The sequence below is a fragment of the Typopeltis vanoorti genome, chromosome 4, assembly GCF_054136105.1.
Source record: "Typopeltis vanoorti isolate ZY-2024b chromosome 4, IOZ_Tvanoo_1.0, whole genome shotgun sequence".
NCBI lineage: Eukaryota > Metazoa > Arthropoda > Arachnida > Uropygi > Thelyphonidae > Typopeltis > Typopeltis vanoorti.
Genome location: NC_143552.1, coordinates 150,692,217 through 150,714,227, shown reverse-complemented (window position 1 = coordinate 150,714,227; position 22,011 = coordinate 150,692,217). Strand labels below are relative to the sequence as shown.

The following is a 22,011-nucleotide window of genomic DNA, read 5'->3' as shown; positions in this document are numbered from 1 at the left end:
TGAATATAGAACATTTATGCTTAGAGCAATTTAGTATATGAAAGTTTATTTATTTCTGGTCGTATGAACATGTAGTGGTGCTACTTGTGGCTTACAGATAACTTGCATTTTAGTAAATATTAGTAATTTTAACAATTCTTTTTAGTAATATTTTACTTTAGACTGCAATGTTGAGTGTGTGTGTGTTTGAATTTTAATATGCAATATTGTTCAGAAAGTGTTTTTTGTGGCACCAATGCATAAGAAAATGAAGAAAATAGCAGACAAGGCTTCCTTGCCCATTGAGTTTAGCATGTGGGACTTTATATGATATAGTGTGTGTGTGTGTTCGGTGTACTCATTGCAAAAACGAGTGGTTTTATGGTATGAGAGTGAAGTATGTGTGCGTGTGCATGTGCATAGCATGTTAGAAATTTTTCCTGTGCAGTGCAAGAAATGACAGTTTTGTGAAAAGCGGGATAATGAAGTAACTAATGTTAATCATGTATGCCAAGATAGTGAATGTTATAGAGAACATATGAGTGAATGATAGTGCACAAAATATGAGTGAAAGTAGTATGAAAGAAGTGATGATGAGGTGACAGTAAGTAGTGAAATAGCACACTTATGCAGTGTCCTTCATAGGACAAAACATGAGCTATAGTGACTGGAGAAATTGTTATGTGGTACATCAGGAGGAAGAATTAAAGAAAAAGTGAATGAGAAAGGTATGAAAGTGGGAGAAACTGGGAGTGAGGACATGATATTGTATGGAAATTTGATAAGAGGTGTACTTAATAAGAAAGTGATGAAATCATATTTCTCAGGTGTGAAGATCAAGGACGTTAGTGAAGCTATTAGTTTGCAGAGAGAGAAAAGTGAAAGAATTGATTGATTTGGTTGGCATGAATGATTTAGAAGATGAGATACATGCAATAAGTAAAGATAAGAAAGAGCTTCTGATAGAAGCAAAAAATAGAAGAGTGAGAAAGTAAAGATTGTGAGTCTGCTGAATCAGTATAACAAGGCTGAATTGAGAAGGAGGCCTGCTTCTTCACTTCTAGAAGGTGATCCTAGAAGTGAAGAAGCAGAATATGCACACTTAAAAGTATATTTTGACAATGTTCAACTAGCAGATACATGGATGATTTACAACCCTAATTTTCAGGCTTACACTTAAATTAATCAAATGACTGGTTCTTGGCTTGATCGTATTTATATCTCCTCTTCCTTGATAAGCAGAGTAATTCAGATCAGTTATCTTTGACATCAACATAGTAGACCATAATCCAGTCCTAGTTAAGTCCCACTGCATGGAACATAGAGAGCAGTTTCAGCCCATGTAGACTTTTGCCAGATTTCTCATCAGTATTTCCATCATACTCCAGACCCTCTGTTCCAGTTGGAATAATGTTACCTGGGACAAGGATACCTGGTTGAAATCCAAATCAGCAGCAAAACAAAGCATGGTTGAATGGAAAAAAAAAACATTATATCAGAAATATCAGCATAAAATTAGAAAGGTAGAAACAGGTGGAAGAAAGTTTCAGAAAATAACAGCACTTAGTATATATCACTTCAGTTGTATTCTTCAACTGACTTCACCAAATTCTGTGAAGAGAGGACTCTCATCGTAATCTGTATGGACAGTGAAAACATGTCCACCACACAAGACATCCTTGACTCCTTTCAAAAATATTATGAATATCTGTTTGAAGACAGTAGCACTGTGGCAAATTATGCCTCTCTAACCATCAGTGTCTTTCCTATTCATATGCAAGACCACCTTGGCATACCTGTTACACCAGCAGAAGAATGATAGACAAGAACTCCTCCTTTGCACCAAACATTCTAAGGACAGAACTTTACTGTGAGGCCTGGGATTTTTTCTTCCCATTCTAGTTATATTCTTTAATTCCTTTCTCTCTGCAGGTCACACACCTAATAAATTTGTAGTCAGCCATATCATCCTCATGTTATGAGGATGCTTCTGTTCTGTTCTGCTTCTGTTCATCTGTCAAGATTAGTGGCACAAACTTCGAAAAAAATCTTTCGCATATCCGATTTTCAGTTAAAATTACCCTGACTGTTCCTCGATTCATCTGCCATTAATCTCACACTTAATCGTCTGTCAGACTGTACCAAATCTCGCACTCTGTTTACGTTTGGGCCGTCATTTTTGTTTTTGGTTCCCCACTTCTGGGATCATTGTCCACATCTTCTTGCCCACTTTTGAATCTCTCAGCCGCTCAAAGACACTTGACTTTTTCAGAGCATCCACACTAATCCCACTTACAACAGCTCCAACATCTTAGTAGTAATTTCACTGATTTTCACATGAAATTTGATGTTAACACGCTGCTCCAAATTTCGATCACATATTTTTATGCCAGAGTTTACATACAGATCTTTATTGTTTTTGCAATAGCCAACTAGCAAATGGCTCTCTCGGCTTGAGGTTTATGCACACATAGTTAAACATACAATGACAATTACTCATGTGACTTCAACCAAATCCCCACACAGGCAACACTACACAGCTGTTCTGAGAATTAAATTGTCACACCTCGTGTACAGTTGGATGCTGCTATAGACCAGGAGATGGAAAAGATGGAGATAATATGCATTGGCAAATAGACTCAATGAGTGGAAGACAGGTCATTATTATGGGAGATTTCAACTATGGGAACATGGAAGGAAGAGAGGAGTGATGATACATGGGAGGAAGGAAATGGAATTTATACAGTTGCTAAGGGATAATTACCTGAGAGAGAGCATGTGATGGAATATACTAGGGGTTTGAGAGTGCTTGATCTAGTAATTGCATCTGAGAATTTGTCTATAATGAATATGACCACATTGCCATCCATTGGTGAGAGTGATCATATGGTCTTGACCTGGGAGGAAATGTGTGGAATTTTCAGTTAAGATGGGGTGGTATATGTGGAATTACAGGGCTGGTAAGTATGACAAGCTTAGGATCAGTGCCAAGGCATGTAAAACTGCAAGGACTAGATGTTGATAGTGCATTGGAAGTGATAAAGGAGTGTTTGAGAAAAGTAATGTCAGACTGCATACCTAGAGTCAGGAGAGTAAATCAAGTGAGAGTTAAATGGATGAATATCATTATTAAGCTGGAGATGCATAAGAAGAAACAAAAATGTGGAAGGAATTTAAGGAGAAAGGAGACCAGCAGGTACATGAACAGTACAAGGCACAGGCCAGAAGGTTAATGTGTGTGGCAAGAAAGGCAAAAGCAGAGTATGAAAGGTTAGCAATGCAGGATAAAGATGATCACAAACAGTTCTTTTGATATGCTGTAAGTAAAAGAAAGAATGCATATGGCAGAATGACTTCAATGAATGCTGATGGTAAGGAGGTAACTGAATCAATCTAAATAGTGAAATTACTAAGTGAACACTTTGCAAGAGTATATCATCCATGTGGCAATATTGCAGGAACGAGAGAGCCAAACAGTTTTTATGGGAACTGAAGTAAATGAAATGGAGGTATATAGCATATTACAAAACCTTTATGTGAATACAGCTGCGGAATTGGATGGTATACCAGTTCAAGTTTTACGTGAAGCGGCAGGGGAATAGTCAGTGCCCTTGACCATACTGTTTAATGTAAGTCTCAGTTCTGGATTAGTCTGAGGAAGTGGAAAGAGGGGAAAATAGTTCCATTGCAAAAAAGGAGACTCCAAGACTGATGTAGCAAATTACAGACTGATCAGTCAAAGAGTTGTCACAGTATTGGAGAAGTTGGTCAAGAGCAAAATACAGGAATAGATAGATGGAAATGGGATACTGTATGGGGAGGCAGCATAGTTTTGTGAAGGTAGGTCATGGGTTTACAGTGATACTGCTGGACTTTGTAAAGGGCTTTGACAGAATACCACATAGATTTCTAATCAGTAAACTGCAGCACATGGGGATGGATATAGAGTTAGTGAGATGAATAGGAGGGTGATTGATACGGAGATATCAGAGAGTAGTTTATTCAGGCGTAGATTCCAAAAGGAATGCCTATGAGTAGTGGTGTTCCATGGGGTTCTGTTCTATTACCACTGCTGTTTAATTGTACATTAATGACATAGGAAAGAATCTGAGAGGAACTGTTTAGTTATTTGCTGATGATGCAAAGTTGGGTAGAGCAATGGTTAATACAGATATCAAAATTTTGCAGGATGATTTGGATAGATTGGCAGACTGGACCAAGGAGAATGGATGCCAGTTTAATGTGGCAAATTATAAGGTTATGTATTTTGGGTGAAAAGATTGCCAGCTGTATACCACATTGGTGGTACTGTACTCCAGGAAATTGAAGCCGGAGAGAGACTGGAGTGTTAGTGGATAGGAAGTTAAAGTCTGGGGGGGGGGGGGACATAGCAAAAGCAGCTAAAAACAGTTCGTCAAATTACTTGGTTACTGAAGAATACTTGACAAGCAGAGAGAAGCAGGTTATTGTTCCTCTTTATCGAGCCTTGATAAGATCTCATCTTGACTACTGCATGCAGATCTGAATGGCAGGGTTTCTTGGTGATGAGGAGGCAGAGAGGATCCAGAAGCGAGTGACCAAGATGATAGGTCTGTGGAATGAACCTTATGAGAACAGGTTAAAGATTTGTGGGTTACAGAAACTGGTTGATAGGTGGAAAAGGGGTGATATGATTGAGACATGCAAATTACTGAGGTTTTTTATAAGATTAATTCAGAGGAAATTTTTCAGAACAGGTCTGGTGGTGGGAGAACTAAGGGCCATGGAAACTGAGTGAGAGTGTAGTTAGCAAGGGTGTTAGAACTAGGTTTTTTGCTTGGAGAGTAAATGAGTTGAATAGGTTGCTAGAGTGTTGTAGGTGCCATGACTATGAGTGAGTTGAAAGTGAAGTAAGATAGATACTTCACAAATGTTGGATAGTTCTTGATGTGATGTTTAGCACCTTCCTTGATGATTCTAAGGACTTCTTGGATAGCCTGTAATCATAATAATATTAATAAGCAAATTGTTAAAGACAAACTTGGATGTTAAACAAGCTGGATTTAGACCAAATAGAGATTGTTAGGATATCAGAATTTCACTTTCTTATCACAATCTTATCTTGACAACCTCTATTTGGTGTGAATCCAGCTTGATCTTCACCAAGTTTCCCTTCCTGTGGTTGCTTCTCAAGTATACTTGCATAAATCTTACCAGGCATACATCATCATCATCAAATTCCTGCTATGTCACCCTCAAGGGGTGTACAGGATATGATAGTACTATATGAAAAAAATTACATCATTATTAATTTCCTATCTACAATTTTCCTCCAAATCAGTCTGTTACTTGTCAAGACTCCAACATTATCAGATCTTATATTTCTATCATCTAAAGCACTTTGTACCATATCAATCCACCTATATCTTGGTCTTCCTCTGGGTCATTTTGCTGCCAACCTGGCAGAGCACGCTTGTTTTGCTAATCTTTCCTCGCCCATTCTGTTTAAGTGACCATACCACCTGAGATTAGCTCTGCTAACACATTCCTGGATGCTGACAATGTCAAGTTCTTTCCTAATATCCTCGTTTTTAATATGATATTGACATTGATGCCATCTGTTTCTGCCTATAATCATTCTCAGGACTCTCATATCTGTGGTCTCTAGTCTTTGGTCAAGTGTTTTACTTCTGACCCAGCTCTCAGATCCATAAGTTAAAACTGGTTTGAACACAGTCTTGTATACAGCTAATTTAGTGTTCCGACTAATTTCTCTCTTAATCCATATGAATTTATTCAATTGACTTCCCACCATACCAGCTTTGCTGATTCTGTTGTCTATTTCTATATTTAATTTACCATCTTCAGTAAAAATCGTGCCTAAATAGCTGAAATGTTTTACTTGTTCCACAGGTTCTCCATTCACAACACAGTTGACATTTTCAATGATTCTGTCTATTTTCATTGTCTTTGTCTTTTTATTGCTGAGCTTCATACCATATCTATTACAACAGCTATTCAATTTAGTCAGAGAATCTTGCAGACTTGTAGCAGATTTATTTAGAAGTATAACATCGTCTGCATAAAGCAAAGAGCTGACATTAACATCTCCAATTTTGATATCAGGTTTAATACCACTTTCCTTCATAATATGATCCATATAGATAATGAATAACAGAGGGGATAATGTACATCCTTGTCTCACACCAGATTTAACATTAAACCATCTTCCTGTACTTCCTTCAATTCTAACTGCTGACTTACAACTCAAATAAAGACTAAGTATTGCTTGATATAATGCCCTATTGACACCATATAACTGCAGCATACTGAATAGCTTCTCTCTTGGCACCTTGTCATATGCCTTTTCCAAATCGACAAAACTTAAATACAGATCTTTGTTATATTCCCATGCTTTCTCGACTATTTGTCGTAAAATGAAGATCTGATCCTGACAGCCTCTATTTGGCCTGAATCCAGCTTGTTCTTCACCAAGCTTTTCTTCCACAATTCTTCTCAACCGTTTCTCAAGTATACTTGCATAGATCTTGCCAGGAACACTCAGTAGGGTAATACCTCTGTAATTCTCACATGCAGTTTTATTTCCCTTTTTATATATGGGTACTATGAGAGCTCTACTCCAATCATCAGGAATTTGTCCCTCTGTCCAGGCTTTCTGAACTATGCAGTGCAGCCACTGTAAGACTCTTATACCACCATACTTCAGCATTTCTGGTCGAATATCATCTACTCCTGCTGCCTTTCCACATTTCAAGCCTTTAATGGCTTTTTCTACTTCAAGTATGGATATGTATTCCTGACTGCATGCCTGGTCAGTGTTTTTTACCACTGTGCTGTCATCACTGCTTGTTTCATTTAGCAAATTTTCAAAGTAATTACTCCATACTTCAAGGATATCTTTTTCTCCTGTTTTCATGTCACCTTTATCATCTCTAATTCCTTTTACAGCACTCTTTCCTCCATTCTTAAGCTTCTTCAACAACCGCCAGAATATTTTGCCACCTTCTTGATATTTATTTTCTATATTCTTGCCAAAGTCCTCCCATGTATTTTGTTTAGCTAGTTTTACACAGTGTTTAGCATTCTTGCATTTGTCTCTATATTCTCTAAGAGCACAAGCTGACTTATTTGACAGGAACTTTTTATTTGCTTTCTTCTTTTCCTTCACTGCCTCTTTAACTTCCCGTGTCCCCCAGGGAGTTCTGATTTTTTTATCCTTGCAGACAACCTCACCACATGCCTCTCTGGCAGAATCAATCAATGTTTTCTTCAGAGTTTGCCACTGAATCTCCAAGGTTTGATTCCTGTTCTCAAACTCTTTCATTTTTTCTTCAATAATCTTTGTGTATTTTAGTCTACAGTTCACATTTGAAAGCTGCTCAACTTTTATTCGCTTTAAAACTTTCTTACATGTTATTCTTTTCAATATTAAATTCAAGTTTATCCTGCTCAAGACTAAATAGTGATCACTTCCAATTTCAAATCCTCTGTACGCTCTGGTGTCCTACACCAGGGAGAAAACATCACTATCAACAATAACATAGTCAATGGACTTTTCTTATTCCTAGCTTCTTCTCTCCATGTGAATTTGTGCACATTTTTATGTTGGAACATAGTGTGAGTAATAACCAGTCCATGTCCTGAGCAAAAATCCAACAGATATTTGCCATTATTATTAGCTTTGCTCTTTTCTCCAAATTTTCCCAAAATATTTTTGTATGTCTCACAATCATTTCCTACTCTGCTATTTAGATCCCCAACAAGGACCAACTTTTCCTTTTTCATTGTGTCAGTTGCTTTTTCTAAAGCCTCAAAAAACTCCTCCACTTCTACCTTAGTAGAACCTTCTGTGGGACCATAGGCACAAATAAGTCTCATTGTCCAGTTACCCATTCTCATATTTGCCCACATTACTCTACTTGAGACTGACTGCCATTCAAGAAGATTAGCCTCATATTTTGTGTTGAATACTATGGCTACTCGTTCTTTTCCTTGATTGTCATTGCCTGAATATAACATTTTATATTTATTGCTGAGGAAGATCTCACCAGTTTTGGTCTTTTTTGTTTCAGTCACCCCTATTATGTCGGTCTGGTACTTATCTAATTCCTCAGCTTGCTCCATTTCTTTGCCATTCAGGCTTCTTACGTTGATAGTACCGATCTTTAACTCTGGTGATGTTGAGTTGGGGTTTGTTTTCAGATTTGTTCCGGTAGCTGACGTTTTGCTGTTCGCCTTTCCCTGGTGAAAGCAACGGGGCCTTGTTTAACCGGGCGACGCCCCAGCCGGCATGAAATTCTGTCATGTTGTACCATCATTTTTTATTTTGGTTTAACCAATGAGAATACAATTCGGTTGGCTAAATCCCAAATTGCCAGCCCATCCTCATTCATTCAGTATCCAAGTAGATACCCAACAGGGTGCACAATGAGAAGGTGAGGATTGGACATTAGGTCAGAAGCCCTGGTCGGTTCTCCGCATTCCTTTAAAGGCTATGTGGAGGTCTCCTCTCAGTTATACAGCTTTGACCCTTAAGCACCCCTGCATACATATATATCAGGCATACTGAGTAGGAAAATATATCTAATTCACATATTGTATTATTTCCCTTTTTATAGATGGGTGCTATGAGACCTCTACTCTAATCATCAGGAATTTTACACTGACCAGGCCTTATGAATTATTTAGTGCAGTCACTATGTAACTTTTATACCTTCACATTGTTTCTACTTCAGGTATGGATGTGTATTCCTGACTACTTTCCTGTTGGGAATTTTCTACCACTGTGCTGGTTTCATGTAGCAGTCTTTCAAAGTAATTACTCCACGCATCATGGATATCTTTATATTCAATTTTCATGTCACCTTTATCATCTCTGATTCCTTTTACAGTATACTTTCCTCCATTTTTTATACTTTCATAATCTGCAGAATATTTGCTACTGATGTGATATTTATTTTTTATGTTCTTATCAAATTCTTTCCATGACTTTTGTTTTGCAAGTTTCACATAGTGCTTCACTTTTTTATATTTTTCTCTCTATTCTCTAAGAAAACAAGCTGACTGCTTTCCAAGAACTTTTGATATGCTTTATTCTTTTCCTTCACTGCCTCTTTAACTTCCTAAGTCCATCATAGAGTTCTGATTTTCTTATCCTTACCACATGCCTCTCTGAATGAATCAATGTTATGTTTTTTCAGGGTTTGCCACTGAATCTTCAAGGTACTTGTTCTCAAACTTTTTTTTTAAATGCTTTTTGTGCATTTGAATCTACACTTCACCTCTGAAAGCTGATAAACTTTGATTTGTTTTAAAACTTTCTTACATACTCTGCTTTTCAATATGGAATTCAATTTTGTTCTACTTAAAACTAAATAGCGATCCCTTTCTTAACCAGTGAGAAAACATTGTTATCACCTATAACATAATGAGACTTTTATTTCTTGTCTTCTCACCATGTGATTTTGTGCACGTTTTTATGTTGGAACATGGTGTTAGTATTAACTAGTCCATGTTTTGAACAGAAATCCAGCAGGAACTTTACATTATTAGCTTTGCTCTTTTCTCCAAATTTTCCCCAAACATTTCTATGTTTACTAATCATTTTCTAAACAGCAGAGTTTAGATCTCCAATAATGACATACTTTTCCTCTTTCATTGTGTCAGCTGCTTTCTCTAATATCTCAAAAAATTGTCTCAATTTCTTCATTGGTAGAGCCTTCTGTGGGACCATGAGCAGAAATAAGTCTTATTGTCCATTTCCCCATTCTGATATTTGTCAACATCACTTTATTTGATATTGCCTTCCATTCAAGAAGATTGTCCTCATGTTTAGTGTTGAATACTATAGGTGCTCCTTTTCCCTGATTTTTTTATTGCCTGAATATAACATCTTGTATTTGTTGCTTAGAAAGATCTCACCTATTTTTGTCTTCTTTCAGTCATGTCTCTTGTACCAAAATGGTAGTCATCCAATTCTTCTCTTAGTTTCATTTCTTTTCTGTTTAATGCTTCTTATGTAAATAGTACCATTCTTGAACTGTGCTGATGTTGAAGTAGGATGTCTTCTGGAATTTATTCCAGTAGCTAACTTTGCACTGTTTACCCTGGTTCTCTGACAAAAACAATGGGGCTTTGTTTAACTAGGCAATGTCCCAGCTGGCATGAAATTCTCTCATTGTACCATCATTTTGCATTGTAGTTTAGTCCGACTAAGAATACAATTTAGTTGGCTAAATCCCAAATTGCCAGCAGGTGTACCACATAAAGATGAGGATTGGACATTAGGTCAGAACCCTCGGTCAGTTCTCTGCATTCTTTAAAAGGTTATGTGAAGGTCTCCTCTCAGTTATACAGCTTTGACCCTTAACCCTGTGCTGCTGGTGAGGCAGGAAAATGTAACGATTTAAATTTAAAATCTTTGGGGTCTGTGACACCCCACCTTACTAATGCCGGGTTTTAAGCACCACTAATAAATTATCTAAAACACTTAATTAGCAGTACACAAGACAGTATTCAAACTACTTAACTTATTGATCTGAAAATTTGGTTAGAAATAAAGCAGTTTGTCTAAGAATAGAGACTGCAGATGTGAGAGTCCTAGAAAAAATTAGGTGTGTGAGTTGACATCAATTGCAGCCATATTAAAAATGAAAATATGAGGAAGGATATTAGAAAGAACTTATTAAATTCAGTAATGGGTGAGCAAAGCTAATCTAAGATGGTATGATCACTTAAACAGAATGGAAGAGAAAAGATTAAAATCAGGTGCTTGATACCAAGCTGGCAGGAAAAGATACCATCATCTAGTCAGATAGATACTGTAAGAAGTGTTCTTGAAGAGAGAAATATAGGATATGACAATATTGGAGTGCTAAAAAGACAGCAAGTGGAGAAAACTACCTTACATTTCCTGAATCAACTCTGCACATGAAAGTCAGTTACTCAAATACTAGCTGTTTTATCTGCATATAAAAAAAAAGATCTCCTACACAAAGTAATAAAAAAGATCTAAAAATATCAAACATAAAAAAAAATTGGAAAAAATAATAAAAATATGCCCCCATCCCAAAATAACAGCAAATTTTTTTTCCAGTAAAAAACACTTCTGTATCCACTTCACCAACATTCAAGGATTATTACAAACATCATCATTATATAACACCGCTTACAGATCTGAAATTTGAAATTTCAAATGAGATTTGAAACCTGATATCCTTTGAAGCATTCTGCAAAAAAGAGAGGAATATGGGCTTTTGTAAAATCTGGTATCTCTTTCAATGACTATCCAACCTGGAATCCCCACTTTTTCATCTCCTTTGTCTCAAGATTTCCTTGAGACAAAGGAGATGATTGTGAGCATATTGGATTTTAACGTCCATAACATAAACTAGTTCCCCTACTCCTACATCACAGATCAAGCCAGAAGGGAAGCTGAGTCATTTGCCATCAGTCATTACCTAACACAAATAGTGAACCTACTAACCAGATATGCCTCATCATTCTTCCAACACTCTGGACCTTTTCTTAATGAGCTCTTCCTCCAAATACACGGTGGATTTTATATATATGTATATAGATTCCATACACAGGAGGTTGAGGGAACCTATAGGCACATCAGTGACATATGTGGGGGATGCAGATGAGGACTGAGATAGAAGTTTTTTTTTAAGAGTTGCAGGTTGTAGTTTGGAAATATTTCTTGATGAAGGCAGTTCCAGAGGATAGAAGTGGACGGAATGAAATAGGATGAATAGAAGCAGGTTTGGTGTGTTTGCAGTTGAACAGTAAAGAGGTGCTGGGCAGCTGCAACCTCTTGTATTAATGGACGCAACAGAAAGTGGAGGAATGATGGTTGCCATTTCACTGGAGCAGTGACCATGGAAGTACCCATAGAATAGGTAGTGCTAAAACACTGCACTTGTGAAATACAGGTTGAAGTGAGTGTAAGAGAGGGATCATCTATTTGGAGTGAGTAATACTACTTACTCCAAACATGAGTAGTATTCTAAACATTAGATGGATTTGGAATTTGTATATAATAAAGAGTTGGCTGGTTGTAAAATAGGCTCTTGGATGAAAGAGAATGCCAGGTTTTGTGGATGCTGAGGAGGTTATTGATATGACTGTTTATGCCAGGAAAGACTGGAAATAAACGTTAGTCCATTCAAAGACATCTGATCTTGTCTGGTGATTTGTGTATTACTGAAGGTAAAAGGTAGGTGAGCTGAGATCTCTTTTGCGTGAGAAAAGGCGAGACATGTTTTGATGGTATTGAACATAAGGTTTTTCCTCATTCCATTGGAGGATAGTATGTAGGTCAATGTTTAAGGCACTAGTTATAGATGATCTTCTAGCTTTGGGATGTCAGAGTACCATTGTTTGCAAAGCTGTGGATGGGATTAGTGGTAATTGTGAGTAGGTCATTTATGTGCAGGAGAAAGAGTAGGTGATAGGACACAGTGTTAAATATCGTTATTTTAATTAAAACTTCTTATTAAAATCTTTTATTATATCTTATTTTCTCTTATTAGAATCTCCCTTTAAATCCTACTTTATCTCACTTTAACTTTCCTTCTTTATCTTGTTATACATCTGATTTATGGCTGCAAATAATAAAGCTCACATGTGCAAAACTTACAGAATAAAGTAATCGCCTCAGGACAGGGCCAATCCCTTTGTCTGACCTACTGGTGTTTATTCTCAACTGAAATTGGAAAATTTAGTTTCTAGCTGCGCCTCCAATTTTGTGGGTGGGAGTTGAATTTCCCTCCAAAAAAAAAAAAAAAACACAGTAAAACATACGGAACTTTCCTTTCTTATCTATCAACGTATATTTACTAATCTACAGTCGTGGCAATCTTACTTTAGGACAGACAGATTCGAATTAATAAGTGGTGTGTTAGATCCTAAATGAAGGAATCTTGGATAGAAATCATTCATTTAGGGTCTAACGTATAAAAATGGCAAACATAGCTGTAATCATCAAACATCAGTTGTAATTAAAAGTGAAACTTCCTCACTTTATGAAAAAATTTGTATGCTTTATTTAAGCACCTTATATTTAAGCTATTGTGATTAATTTAAGATTTCATTTTGTATGTCTTTAAAAAGAGGGATAATGTGAATTAAATTTAACCCTTATTTAAGCTATGTAAAATCTATTGTGAGTCATCATAAAGCTGTTAAGTATTAATTCCTGGAAGGCCTAAAGCTACATGCATACAGCGTAACACTGGCGGGTATAGCTTACTCGGAAAATCACGTAACCATGTATTCCATGACTCCCAGTATATCAGCGTCGTAGAAACGAAGGATAAGCAAAAGGATGAAATTAGTGAGGTTCGTGTGCAAAAAAGGGGCTAAAAAAAAAGAGGGTGCTCTATAGGAGTATAAAAGGGGGTTGAGCCTGGAACAAGGAGGCTTTTTCTTGATCACTTGTCGTATCGTTTTCCTGTTGGGTGGTTCGGAAGTTGGCGGGCAGTTTCGCGTAAGGGGAGGAGGATGAAGTCTGTGATGTCAGGCAGCGAGCGTTCATAAAGAAATGAAGCTAGATTCTATGCAAAGCTGAAGGAAGAAAATTCCAGTCCTAGCAGAATCAAGCCGTCACTGGAAAGCCCCATCAAGTTGTTCCTGACGCAAGGATTTTGAGTCTGTTTCTGGCAGAAAGAATGAAGATAGCGTAACCCCCCTATGTTGGCGTATAGACAGCCAAAATAGAAGAGAAATATCCAGACAAATACGTGGTGCAGAACGACGCGGAGAAAAGAGGTCGGTAAGGTGTTATTGTTCTAATTTTGTGTGAATGTTCATTAGAAGAAAGAAGATTATTTACAATTATGAAATTAAGAACTTTATAATAAGGAACTCTTTGGACAGTCACTATTTGGAAAGTTAACCCCGTTTGTGAGTAAGAAGAATTGTTTAGGAGAGATTTTTGTAACTTGTATGTGATAGAATTAACTTGATGCAATATGAAAGGTAGAATTTAGAGTCTCAGCAACATTAGAATGGTTGATAGTTTGTTCTTACGAATAATACTGCTAGAAGGAATTTAGCTTAACTTATTATCATTTGATTGTATCCCAATGCGTAATTACAGTGTTTAGCTTGCCTTATAAGTTTTAATTAGTTCGAATGTGTTAATCTCTTAGTTCGAGTTATTTAGCATTGAACTTAATTAAGTGTATGAATTTTGTATTATGCTTTAGATATTCCAATAAACATGTCATATTTTCCTGAACCTGAGTCATGCCTGATTACGATTCCAAATTACCACTTATAAAAATAAAACCTGATTTTGGCAGCGAGGATTTAGTGAGTGAATATAAATATAGATTTAGGTCACGACTGCAATCATCTAGATCTATAGGGCAGTTAAGTAAGATATTGGGTAAGAAAGTTAAGAATCTAGTATTGTCTTCCTGAGTAAGGATCTTTTCTACTATAGGATACTGGCTGGTGCAGCAAAATATAAATTCGCCAGTATCTGAAGAGGAAACAATCCTAGATATAAAATTAAGATTAAAATTAAGTATAAAGAGATAAATAAATATAGAACATAGATATAATAATAAGAAACAACTTTTTAACAGGTGCATTGGAAATAGAAATCATGCAAGTTATTTAAACATGAAAGCAATTTATTTATCATGAAAGAAATGTACAAAAGGTCAATACTAAGTTCCAAGTAAATCAGGTTCTATGCTTCACTGACAGTTCTCAATACCAATTACAATTACTACTCTTATGATGACAATTCTTGTAAGACCACGTGTCTATAACGTTTCCTTGGTTAACACCTTATCACACTTAGAGCAATCTCGCTTAAACAAACTTAGGCATAGCTACTAGCAATAATATTAAACACACAATATTTCACCTTAAAATTAGCTAAGTTTTTCTCTCACATATAATTTAACAAGACCATTCAAAGCCTAAAGTCCTCATAACAAAATCCTAAAGTATCATAACAAACAAACTCTCCACAAGTCACTGTCACAATTCTGTCTATAGCTAAAACAATAGAAAGATCTTACTTTAAACAGTTGTCTGGTCCTCTCTGATTGATCCTTGGCATCACTTCCTTCTATTACCTTCTGGTCTTAAGCAACAAACACAGGTACTTTCTCCGGGATTTTTGAGATCTCCTCTTACTTTTTTCGTGCGTCGGGAACTTGGCAGCATTGAACTCCGGTATCTACTTTCTTCTAGGAACAACTTAAATTAGTTGTTTTGCACTTCTGGCAGCTAATGGCTGGAACGCAGGTCCTGTTGGCGATTGCAAATCATCTTCTATGATGATTAGCAAAACTCCGTTGCCGTAATGTACATCTTATCCCGGTAACTGCTCGACCCTCGCTGACCTCGTCGCCTTCTCGAACCCATAACTTCGCGTGACCTAGTAACTTCTTGCTGACCAAGGAACCACTAAAAAGTCCCCTTTTATCGCTGTAGCAAACCCCTCTTATATCGCTCCGATGACCTTGGGTTCTGCTACGTATTAATCCCCTGGGTATTACGTTGTTCCGCACTCACCACCTTTTTTTCAGTCGTTGCATTAAGGTAGGACCCCCCCACCCCCCGTTGCAATGTTGACCTTTGAGGTTGCAGTTGCCCCAGGTCATTAGTTAATACCTTAATCTGTCTAGAATTACTGGTGACTAAGAGGTTTCTTTAGACAATTTATCTTACACTTATATTCCTTTGTTCTTTTACAAAAATCCTTTGAGGTGACAATATTCAGTAATATACAAAAAATATTATTTCAAAATTAAAAATATGATAATTTCTCTGTTAACCCACAAGTATTTTTAGTGAATTTTATTTTCCAGTAAAATTGGTATATAAGGTATTTTTGTATAAAAATTCTTCTATACACAATTTTACAAGAGCATTTAGGCACTCCAACATTGGTGTCGAAGCTCGAAGAGAGGGAGCCATCTACTGTGACTCACAGAGAAAGATGGCTACCCAATTACAGAGAGTGACAGAAAGACTGAAGGATGGCAGTTTGTTTAGCAGGTCTCTGTGCCACACATAGTTGAAAGCTTTGGAAATGTCAAGAGTGACAACACAAGTTTCTCTCAACCTTTCCATGGTATGTGTCCAGTGGCAGGTAATATAAGCTGCAAGGTCAGCTGTGGATCTTGAATGGTAGAATTTGTACTCGTGGTCACTGATAGATTCATGAGCCTCTAAGTAGTGAAGGAATTGGCTATTGACTCTTTGGAGAGGAGAGGTGATGGCATTTGGTTTGTAGTTTGACAGTTGGCTTCTGTCATCCTTTTTTTTGGAATAGGATGGATATGAGATTACTTCCATACAGTGAGATAGGTATCAGATATGTATAATAAATTATAGAGACTATGCAGGATGAGTGCTAGCTCTGGAGCACACTGTTTGAGAACAATTGGTCCCAATGCCATTGGGACCAGAAGATTTTTTTTAATATCCAAGTTATTTAGTAGTTTTACGATGACTTTTTGTTGAAAAACTATAGGAAGCTTACATTACTTAGATTCTGGCATGGTAGGAGGTAATTTAATACTAAAATACCTCCTACCATAATCAGGAGTATGAGGAAAAGAGTGATGCCAGGAATCAACTTTATCTTTGGATGAAGTTACAGTGGCGCCATCAGAATAAGACAGGTGGATGTCTGGTCTCTTGGCAGCTCTGTCCACTACAATTGTGCAAACTGGGATAACTTCCAGAATTTTTATTCCTGTTTTTACATGGCAGGATTACTGCTTTTGCTCTCTCGATCCACACACCTTCACTGAACTAATAACCAAAATAATGCTCATTCGCCCTAATTCTCAAAAAATGCACCTCTGCATTCATATGTTAAATTTCTTAAATTAAAGACTCCAGCTTTTCATTCAGCTTACACAACAGCCTGAAACAAGTGTTAAAAAAAAAATCAATTCCAAAACAAATTCCAAAAAAAAATAAATATGAAATGTAATAAACTTGTCTCTTGCTCAACTGGCAGTCAAGCCTTCTGGTCCTTTGCTTAGGCTGGTGGGTGTAACTTCTTCCTTTCCCTGTTCCTGCCTCTTTTGTATCTGATGGCACGTAGTTACCTCTCTCAAGGAAAAGGTTGATCTCTTCTCATCAGTTTATTCTTCCAACTTTTGTATGGTCGACCAAGCCAAATCAACCACCACAAACTGCCCACTGTATGTCTCTGAACTTTTGCCAGAAGGACATCAGGAAAACTGATTAAGCTTGATACTAATCAGGTTTCTTGTCCTAATGGTATTCCTCCAGTTGCACCCAAAATTTGTGCTCCACAATTAACACCCATTCTTTATTAGCTATATAAGTTATCATATTCTACTGGCATCTATCTAACAGCATGGAAGCAAGCCTACATCCAGCCTGTACCCAAAAAGGGAGACAAAAATCACCAACTATTGACTCATTGCTTTCATCTGAGTATTTTCAAAAGTGATGGAGAAGGTTAACACCAACCAGCTTCTTCACTAGCTGAGCCTTGTTCAGTTAATTAACGATAACCAATCTGGATTTCACCAATCTTGTACCACAGCTGACCCCTTAGCTAATATCACCTACCTTGGACACAGACTGGAAAGATTTGGAGAAACTCATGTTATCATTGTCAATATTTCCAACACATTCAATGATGTCTTGCATCAAGGCTTCCTGAAGAAGCTATCATCCTATGACTTCCCTCCTGCACTCTGTGATTGGATGTCAGCTTCCTCACTGCCTTATAATAATTGCTAAAATAATATTTAATGAATAATTTTGAATTCATTCTCATAATCATGATTTAATTGAGTCATTCTTGTGTTCGATATCAGATTCACACCAGGGAGTAAGTATATCTTATTTTTCAATTTAGGAGGTGAAGGAAAAACGGGAAAAGTAATGGATATACGAGGATGGGATAATGAATCTGGACATAGTGTGGCTAATGTAACTTGGACTTCCGGTTCAACCAATGTATACAGGTAGGAAGTTGCTTCAATATGTTTGAAATGGTTGAAGAACTGAAAATAATTTACTTTCTTAAAATTGTTGCAGTATTGATTTTGAACAATATTTATGTAAAATGTCATAAAACTAGATTTTTGTTAAAAAAAATCATATTTTTATATGACATTCAAAATGAAATGTGACAGAAAATTATGTTAAAAGTGTTATGTGGTAGACAGAGAGTTGAAGTTTAGACGACATATTGCTAAGGTAGCTCATAAGATTACTTGGCTATTGAAGAACACGTTAACAAGTAGAGATAAGGAAGTTGTTATTCCTCTTTATAAGGCCTTGATACATCCACAAACGGATTTCTGTGCTCAGGACTGGCCTCTTAGGTTTCTTGGGGATGAGGAAATGGTGGAGAGGATTCAGAGGTGAACGACCAAGATGGTGAGTGGTCTGTGGAATGTTTCCTATCAGGATAGACTGAGGGTGTGTGGGCTGCAGAAGGTTGATAGACGAAAAAGAGGGCGACATGATAAAAACGTTTAAGTTGCTTAAAGGGCTTTGTAGGATTTGAATTCATTCTCATAATCATGATTTAATTGAGTCATTCTTGTGTTTGATATCAGATTCACATCAGGTAGTAAGTATATCTTATTTTTCAATTTAGGAGGTGAAGGATACATCCACAAATGGATTTCTGTGCTCAAGTCTGGCCCCTTAGGTTTCTTGGGGATGAGGAAATGGTGGAGAGGATTCAGAGGTGAGCGACCAAGATGGTAAATGGTCTGTGGAATGTTCCCTATCAGGATAGACTGGGGGTGTGTGGGCTGCAGAAGGTTGATAGACGAAAAAGAGGGCGACATGATAAAAACGTTTAAGTTGCTTAAAGGGTTTTGTAGGATTGATGCAGGGAAAATGTTTTAGCACTAAGCTAGAGGGGGCAAAACAAGGGATCATCCCTGGAAGTTGAATAAAAGTGTGGTTAGTAGGGACATGAGGACTAGATTTTTCACTTGGAGAGTTGTGAATGAAATGAAATGGGTTACCAGAGTCAGTTGTTAGTGCTTTGTCTGTTAATGGGTTCAAGGAGAGGTATGATAGATTGTGTGGATAAATTGGGTCGCTTGCTGTTGAGTCTTTGGACTCCATGGGAGTGCCCATACAATAATAATAATGTAATTCTGGAGTGGATCATCTGAATAATCAAATTTAAAATGAAAGTTAAAAGAAAAAGCTGTAGAAAGAGCAAAATTCAGTGATATGGTTTTTATGGGAATTTCATCCACTAAAGACTCTTGAACATTTAATACTAAGGTTTAGATACCCAATAACTTTGCTGTAAATGCTAAGCATGATCCTTTTTATAAGCCTCCAAAAGTTGGTGATTTCATGCTAAATAACAAATTCTCTCTCTCTCTCTTTTTATGTTGAGCCCACACACGAGAGGTTGGTAGATCAACCTATAGTACATTAGTACTGTGTATGGGTTGGGAAAGAAGGTACTTGTTCACATTGGATTTGAATGACTGTATATTGTATTCCTTATGGAACACATCAAGGGGAAGACTGTTCCATAATATAGCAGTTGCAGGGATGAAAGAGGAGGAGGAGAAGAAACTTGTTCTGTGGGTTTCAGGGTGCACTGTGTAGGGATGTTGAGCAGCAGCTGCATGTGTTCCAGTGAGCTTAGTACTAAGTGGAGGAATTATTGATGCTATTTTGGAAGAACATTTTCCACTGAAATATTTGTAGAAACACATGGTGCAGAGACCATTGGGCAGATTTGTGATTTGTATAAGGTTAACAGCTGTTCACGGGTGAAGTAACATCTTGAGCGAAAGAGAAATCCTAGTTTTTTAGAAGCTGAGGATGCAATGGTTGTTATGCGTTTATGCTGGGAGAGGCTTGATGCCAAGGTAATCCCAAAAATATAGATCGCAGATTGTCTGGAAATTTGGGTGTTGTCAAAAATAATACCGAGAAAAAATAGTTCTTTTTTATGAGAAATGAGACAGTACTGGGTTTTATTTTCATTGAAATTAACTAGGTTATCTGAACCCCATTGGAGGATGGCTTGGAAGTCTGAATTGATGGCAGTGGTGGTGGTTGCTGTTCTGTAGGTTGAGGTGAGTTGTGTGGAGTAAGGTTTATCAAAAGAAAGGGAGGAGCACAATGTGCTGTCGTCTGCAAGTGTATTGGGTTAGAGGTAAGCTGAAGCATGTCATTGATATATAGTAGGTAGAGGGTTGGTGAGAGGCCAGAACTTTGAGCAATCCCGGCATTAGTTGAATGTTGAGAGGATAAGCCAACCACCACTACACATAGTGTATGTCCAGACAGAAAGCTAGCAATCCAAAGCAACATTTCTCCTATAACTTTTGTATAGATCATCTCCCACTCTACTAAGATGAGTAGGCCTGGCTGATGCAGCCAGAATCGTTTAGCAAGTGGGCTTGTCTGCAAGGCTCAATGGTGGCCCAACAAGTCAGTCTTTCTCCATAAAGGATTAAACTAAATTTATTATTTCAATCTTTCTCCATGGCTTAGGAACAGGGACCAAAGTTTGCTCTGGTGCCATTATTGCATCCAGGGTAGGTCATTTTGCTGAGTGCAGTCTTTGAATGCTTGATACTGAGCATCCATGTTTGGCTTCATGTGGGTAATCAGTTAATCATTAAAACAACATTATAAAATAAACAGAAAATATCAGAAACATAGAAATGTACCATCATTTCTAATAATTCATTTTACTGGTGAATGTCCCATCAGAAAAATGCAACAACCTTTATCGAAAATCGAGATGGGGGAAACTAACATTCATCAAGGAGATATCTTGTTTTAAACTGCTTCAAAGAAACACTCATATTTACTTCTTTGTACATCAGTTGGGTAAATACCAATTATGGTAATCCCCAGCAATAATATCATAGTGGGACCTCTGTTCAAAATGAGATTTGCTCTGAATTAAAAGATCAAAGTGTGATAGCCAGAGGATGAATCCATAAATAAATATGGTAATCTTGTACCAATCAAGAAAAACATCCATAGTCCCCCTCCCCATCTGTTTAGTCTCCAAATTCTATGAAAGCAGGTTATCTCAACTGCATCTGGTTGAAAATATACACCCTTTCAGGTTGTATATTTCAAATCCTTGGAGATTCTTCACATTCCAGAAATACAGTTATACTCAAACTTACCTGTTGTAACTCTGCCATGTCTCAGTAAAATGCATGAAAGCAAATATTGCTCTTGCAAAACATCTAATTATGCCAATTGTGCAGGTAAACATCCGGCCTACTTGAGTATGTCAAAGGCATAAGGATGAAAAAAAGTTCAAAAGATCAAGACAACAGAACATTCCATATCAAGAGGCAAAGAGGAGATTTACTACATCAGCTAGTGAAAAATCCTTTTGCACTGAGAGAAGGTAACAGTAAAAACAGAGTCTCTGTACTAATATCACAGTTATTCCACTTTTCACTTTTTATCAGTGAGCATTATGATCTAGTCTGCTCTTCATTAAAAATCATACTTAAATGAAGAGCAGATGAATATGGCCTTATCCCTGAAAGCATATTAAAAAAAAAAAAAAAAAAAAAAAAAAAAAAACTTTATCTCCAGAGGAATTCAAAACCTTCACACTCACAGGTGTATGAAATTCACTCTGATGTCTTGGATGATTTTCCTTAAGAAGAAGATATTGACATTGGCTGTTCACAATTGCTGGGGAGAAAGGGAAAGACATCAAGGTCCTTTTGCAGAAGCATACCTGAAACATGTAGAGATCCTACATAACATTATTTTACTATCATGTGTCACAAGGACAGGACAGCAATGGACTTACCCATGGAGAAGTTTCCATTCTTGTGGACGACCATACTTCTTGCAGGTCTCACTGAACCAACATACAGGCAGTTGCTGTCTGCCTTTCCATAGGACATCTGGTTACTTTATGCCGCCCCTAATTACTGCTGCATATATATATATTCCAAGACTACCTTAATAATCTTATTTTGCAATTGCCATCCCCATTATCTTTATAGGAGATCTACATCTACACAGCACTTTCATGTGGTG

General features: G+C 37.1%; 1 protein-coding gene across 2 annotated transcripts in view; it reads left to right on the top strand.

Moving 5' to 3' along the window:
• mib2 (E3 ubiquitin-protein ligase mind bomb 2) overlaps nt 1–22,011 on the top strand; it is a 360,322-nt gene that overhangs the window by 77,964 nt on the left and 260,347 nt on the right. For both annotated transcript variants that reach the window (XM_090392033.1, XM_090392032.1), the window contains exon 6: nt 17,852–17,960. In XM_090392033.1, the coding sequence (XP_090248159.1) occupies nt 17,852–17,960 (109 nt within the window). The remainder of the gene's footprint in view (nt 1–17,851; nt 17,961–22,011) is intronic.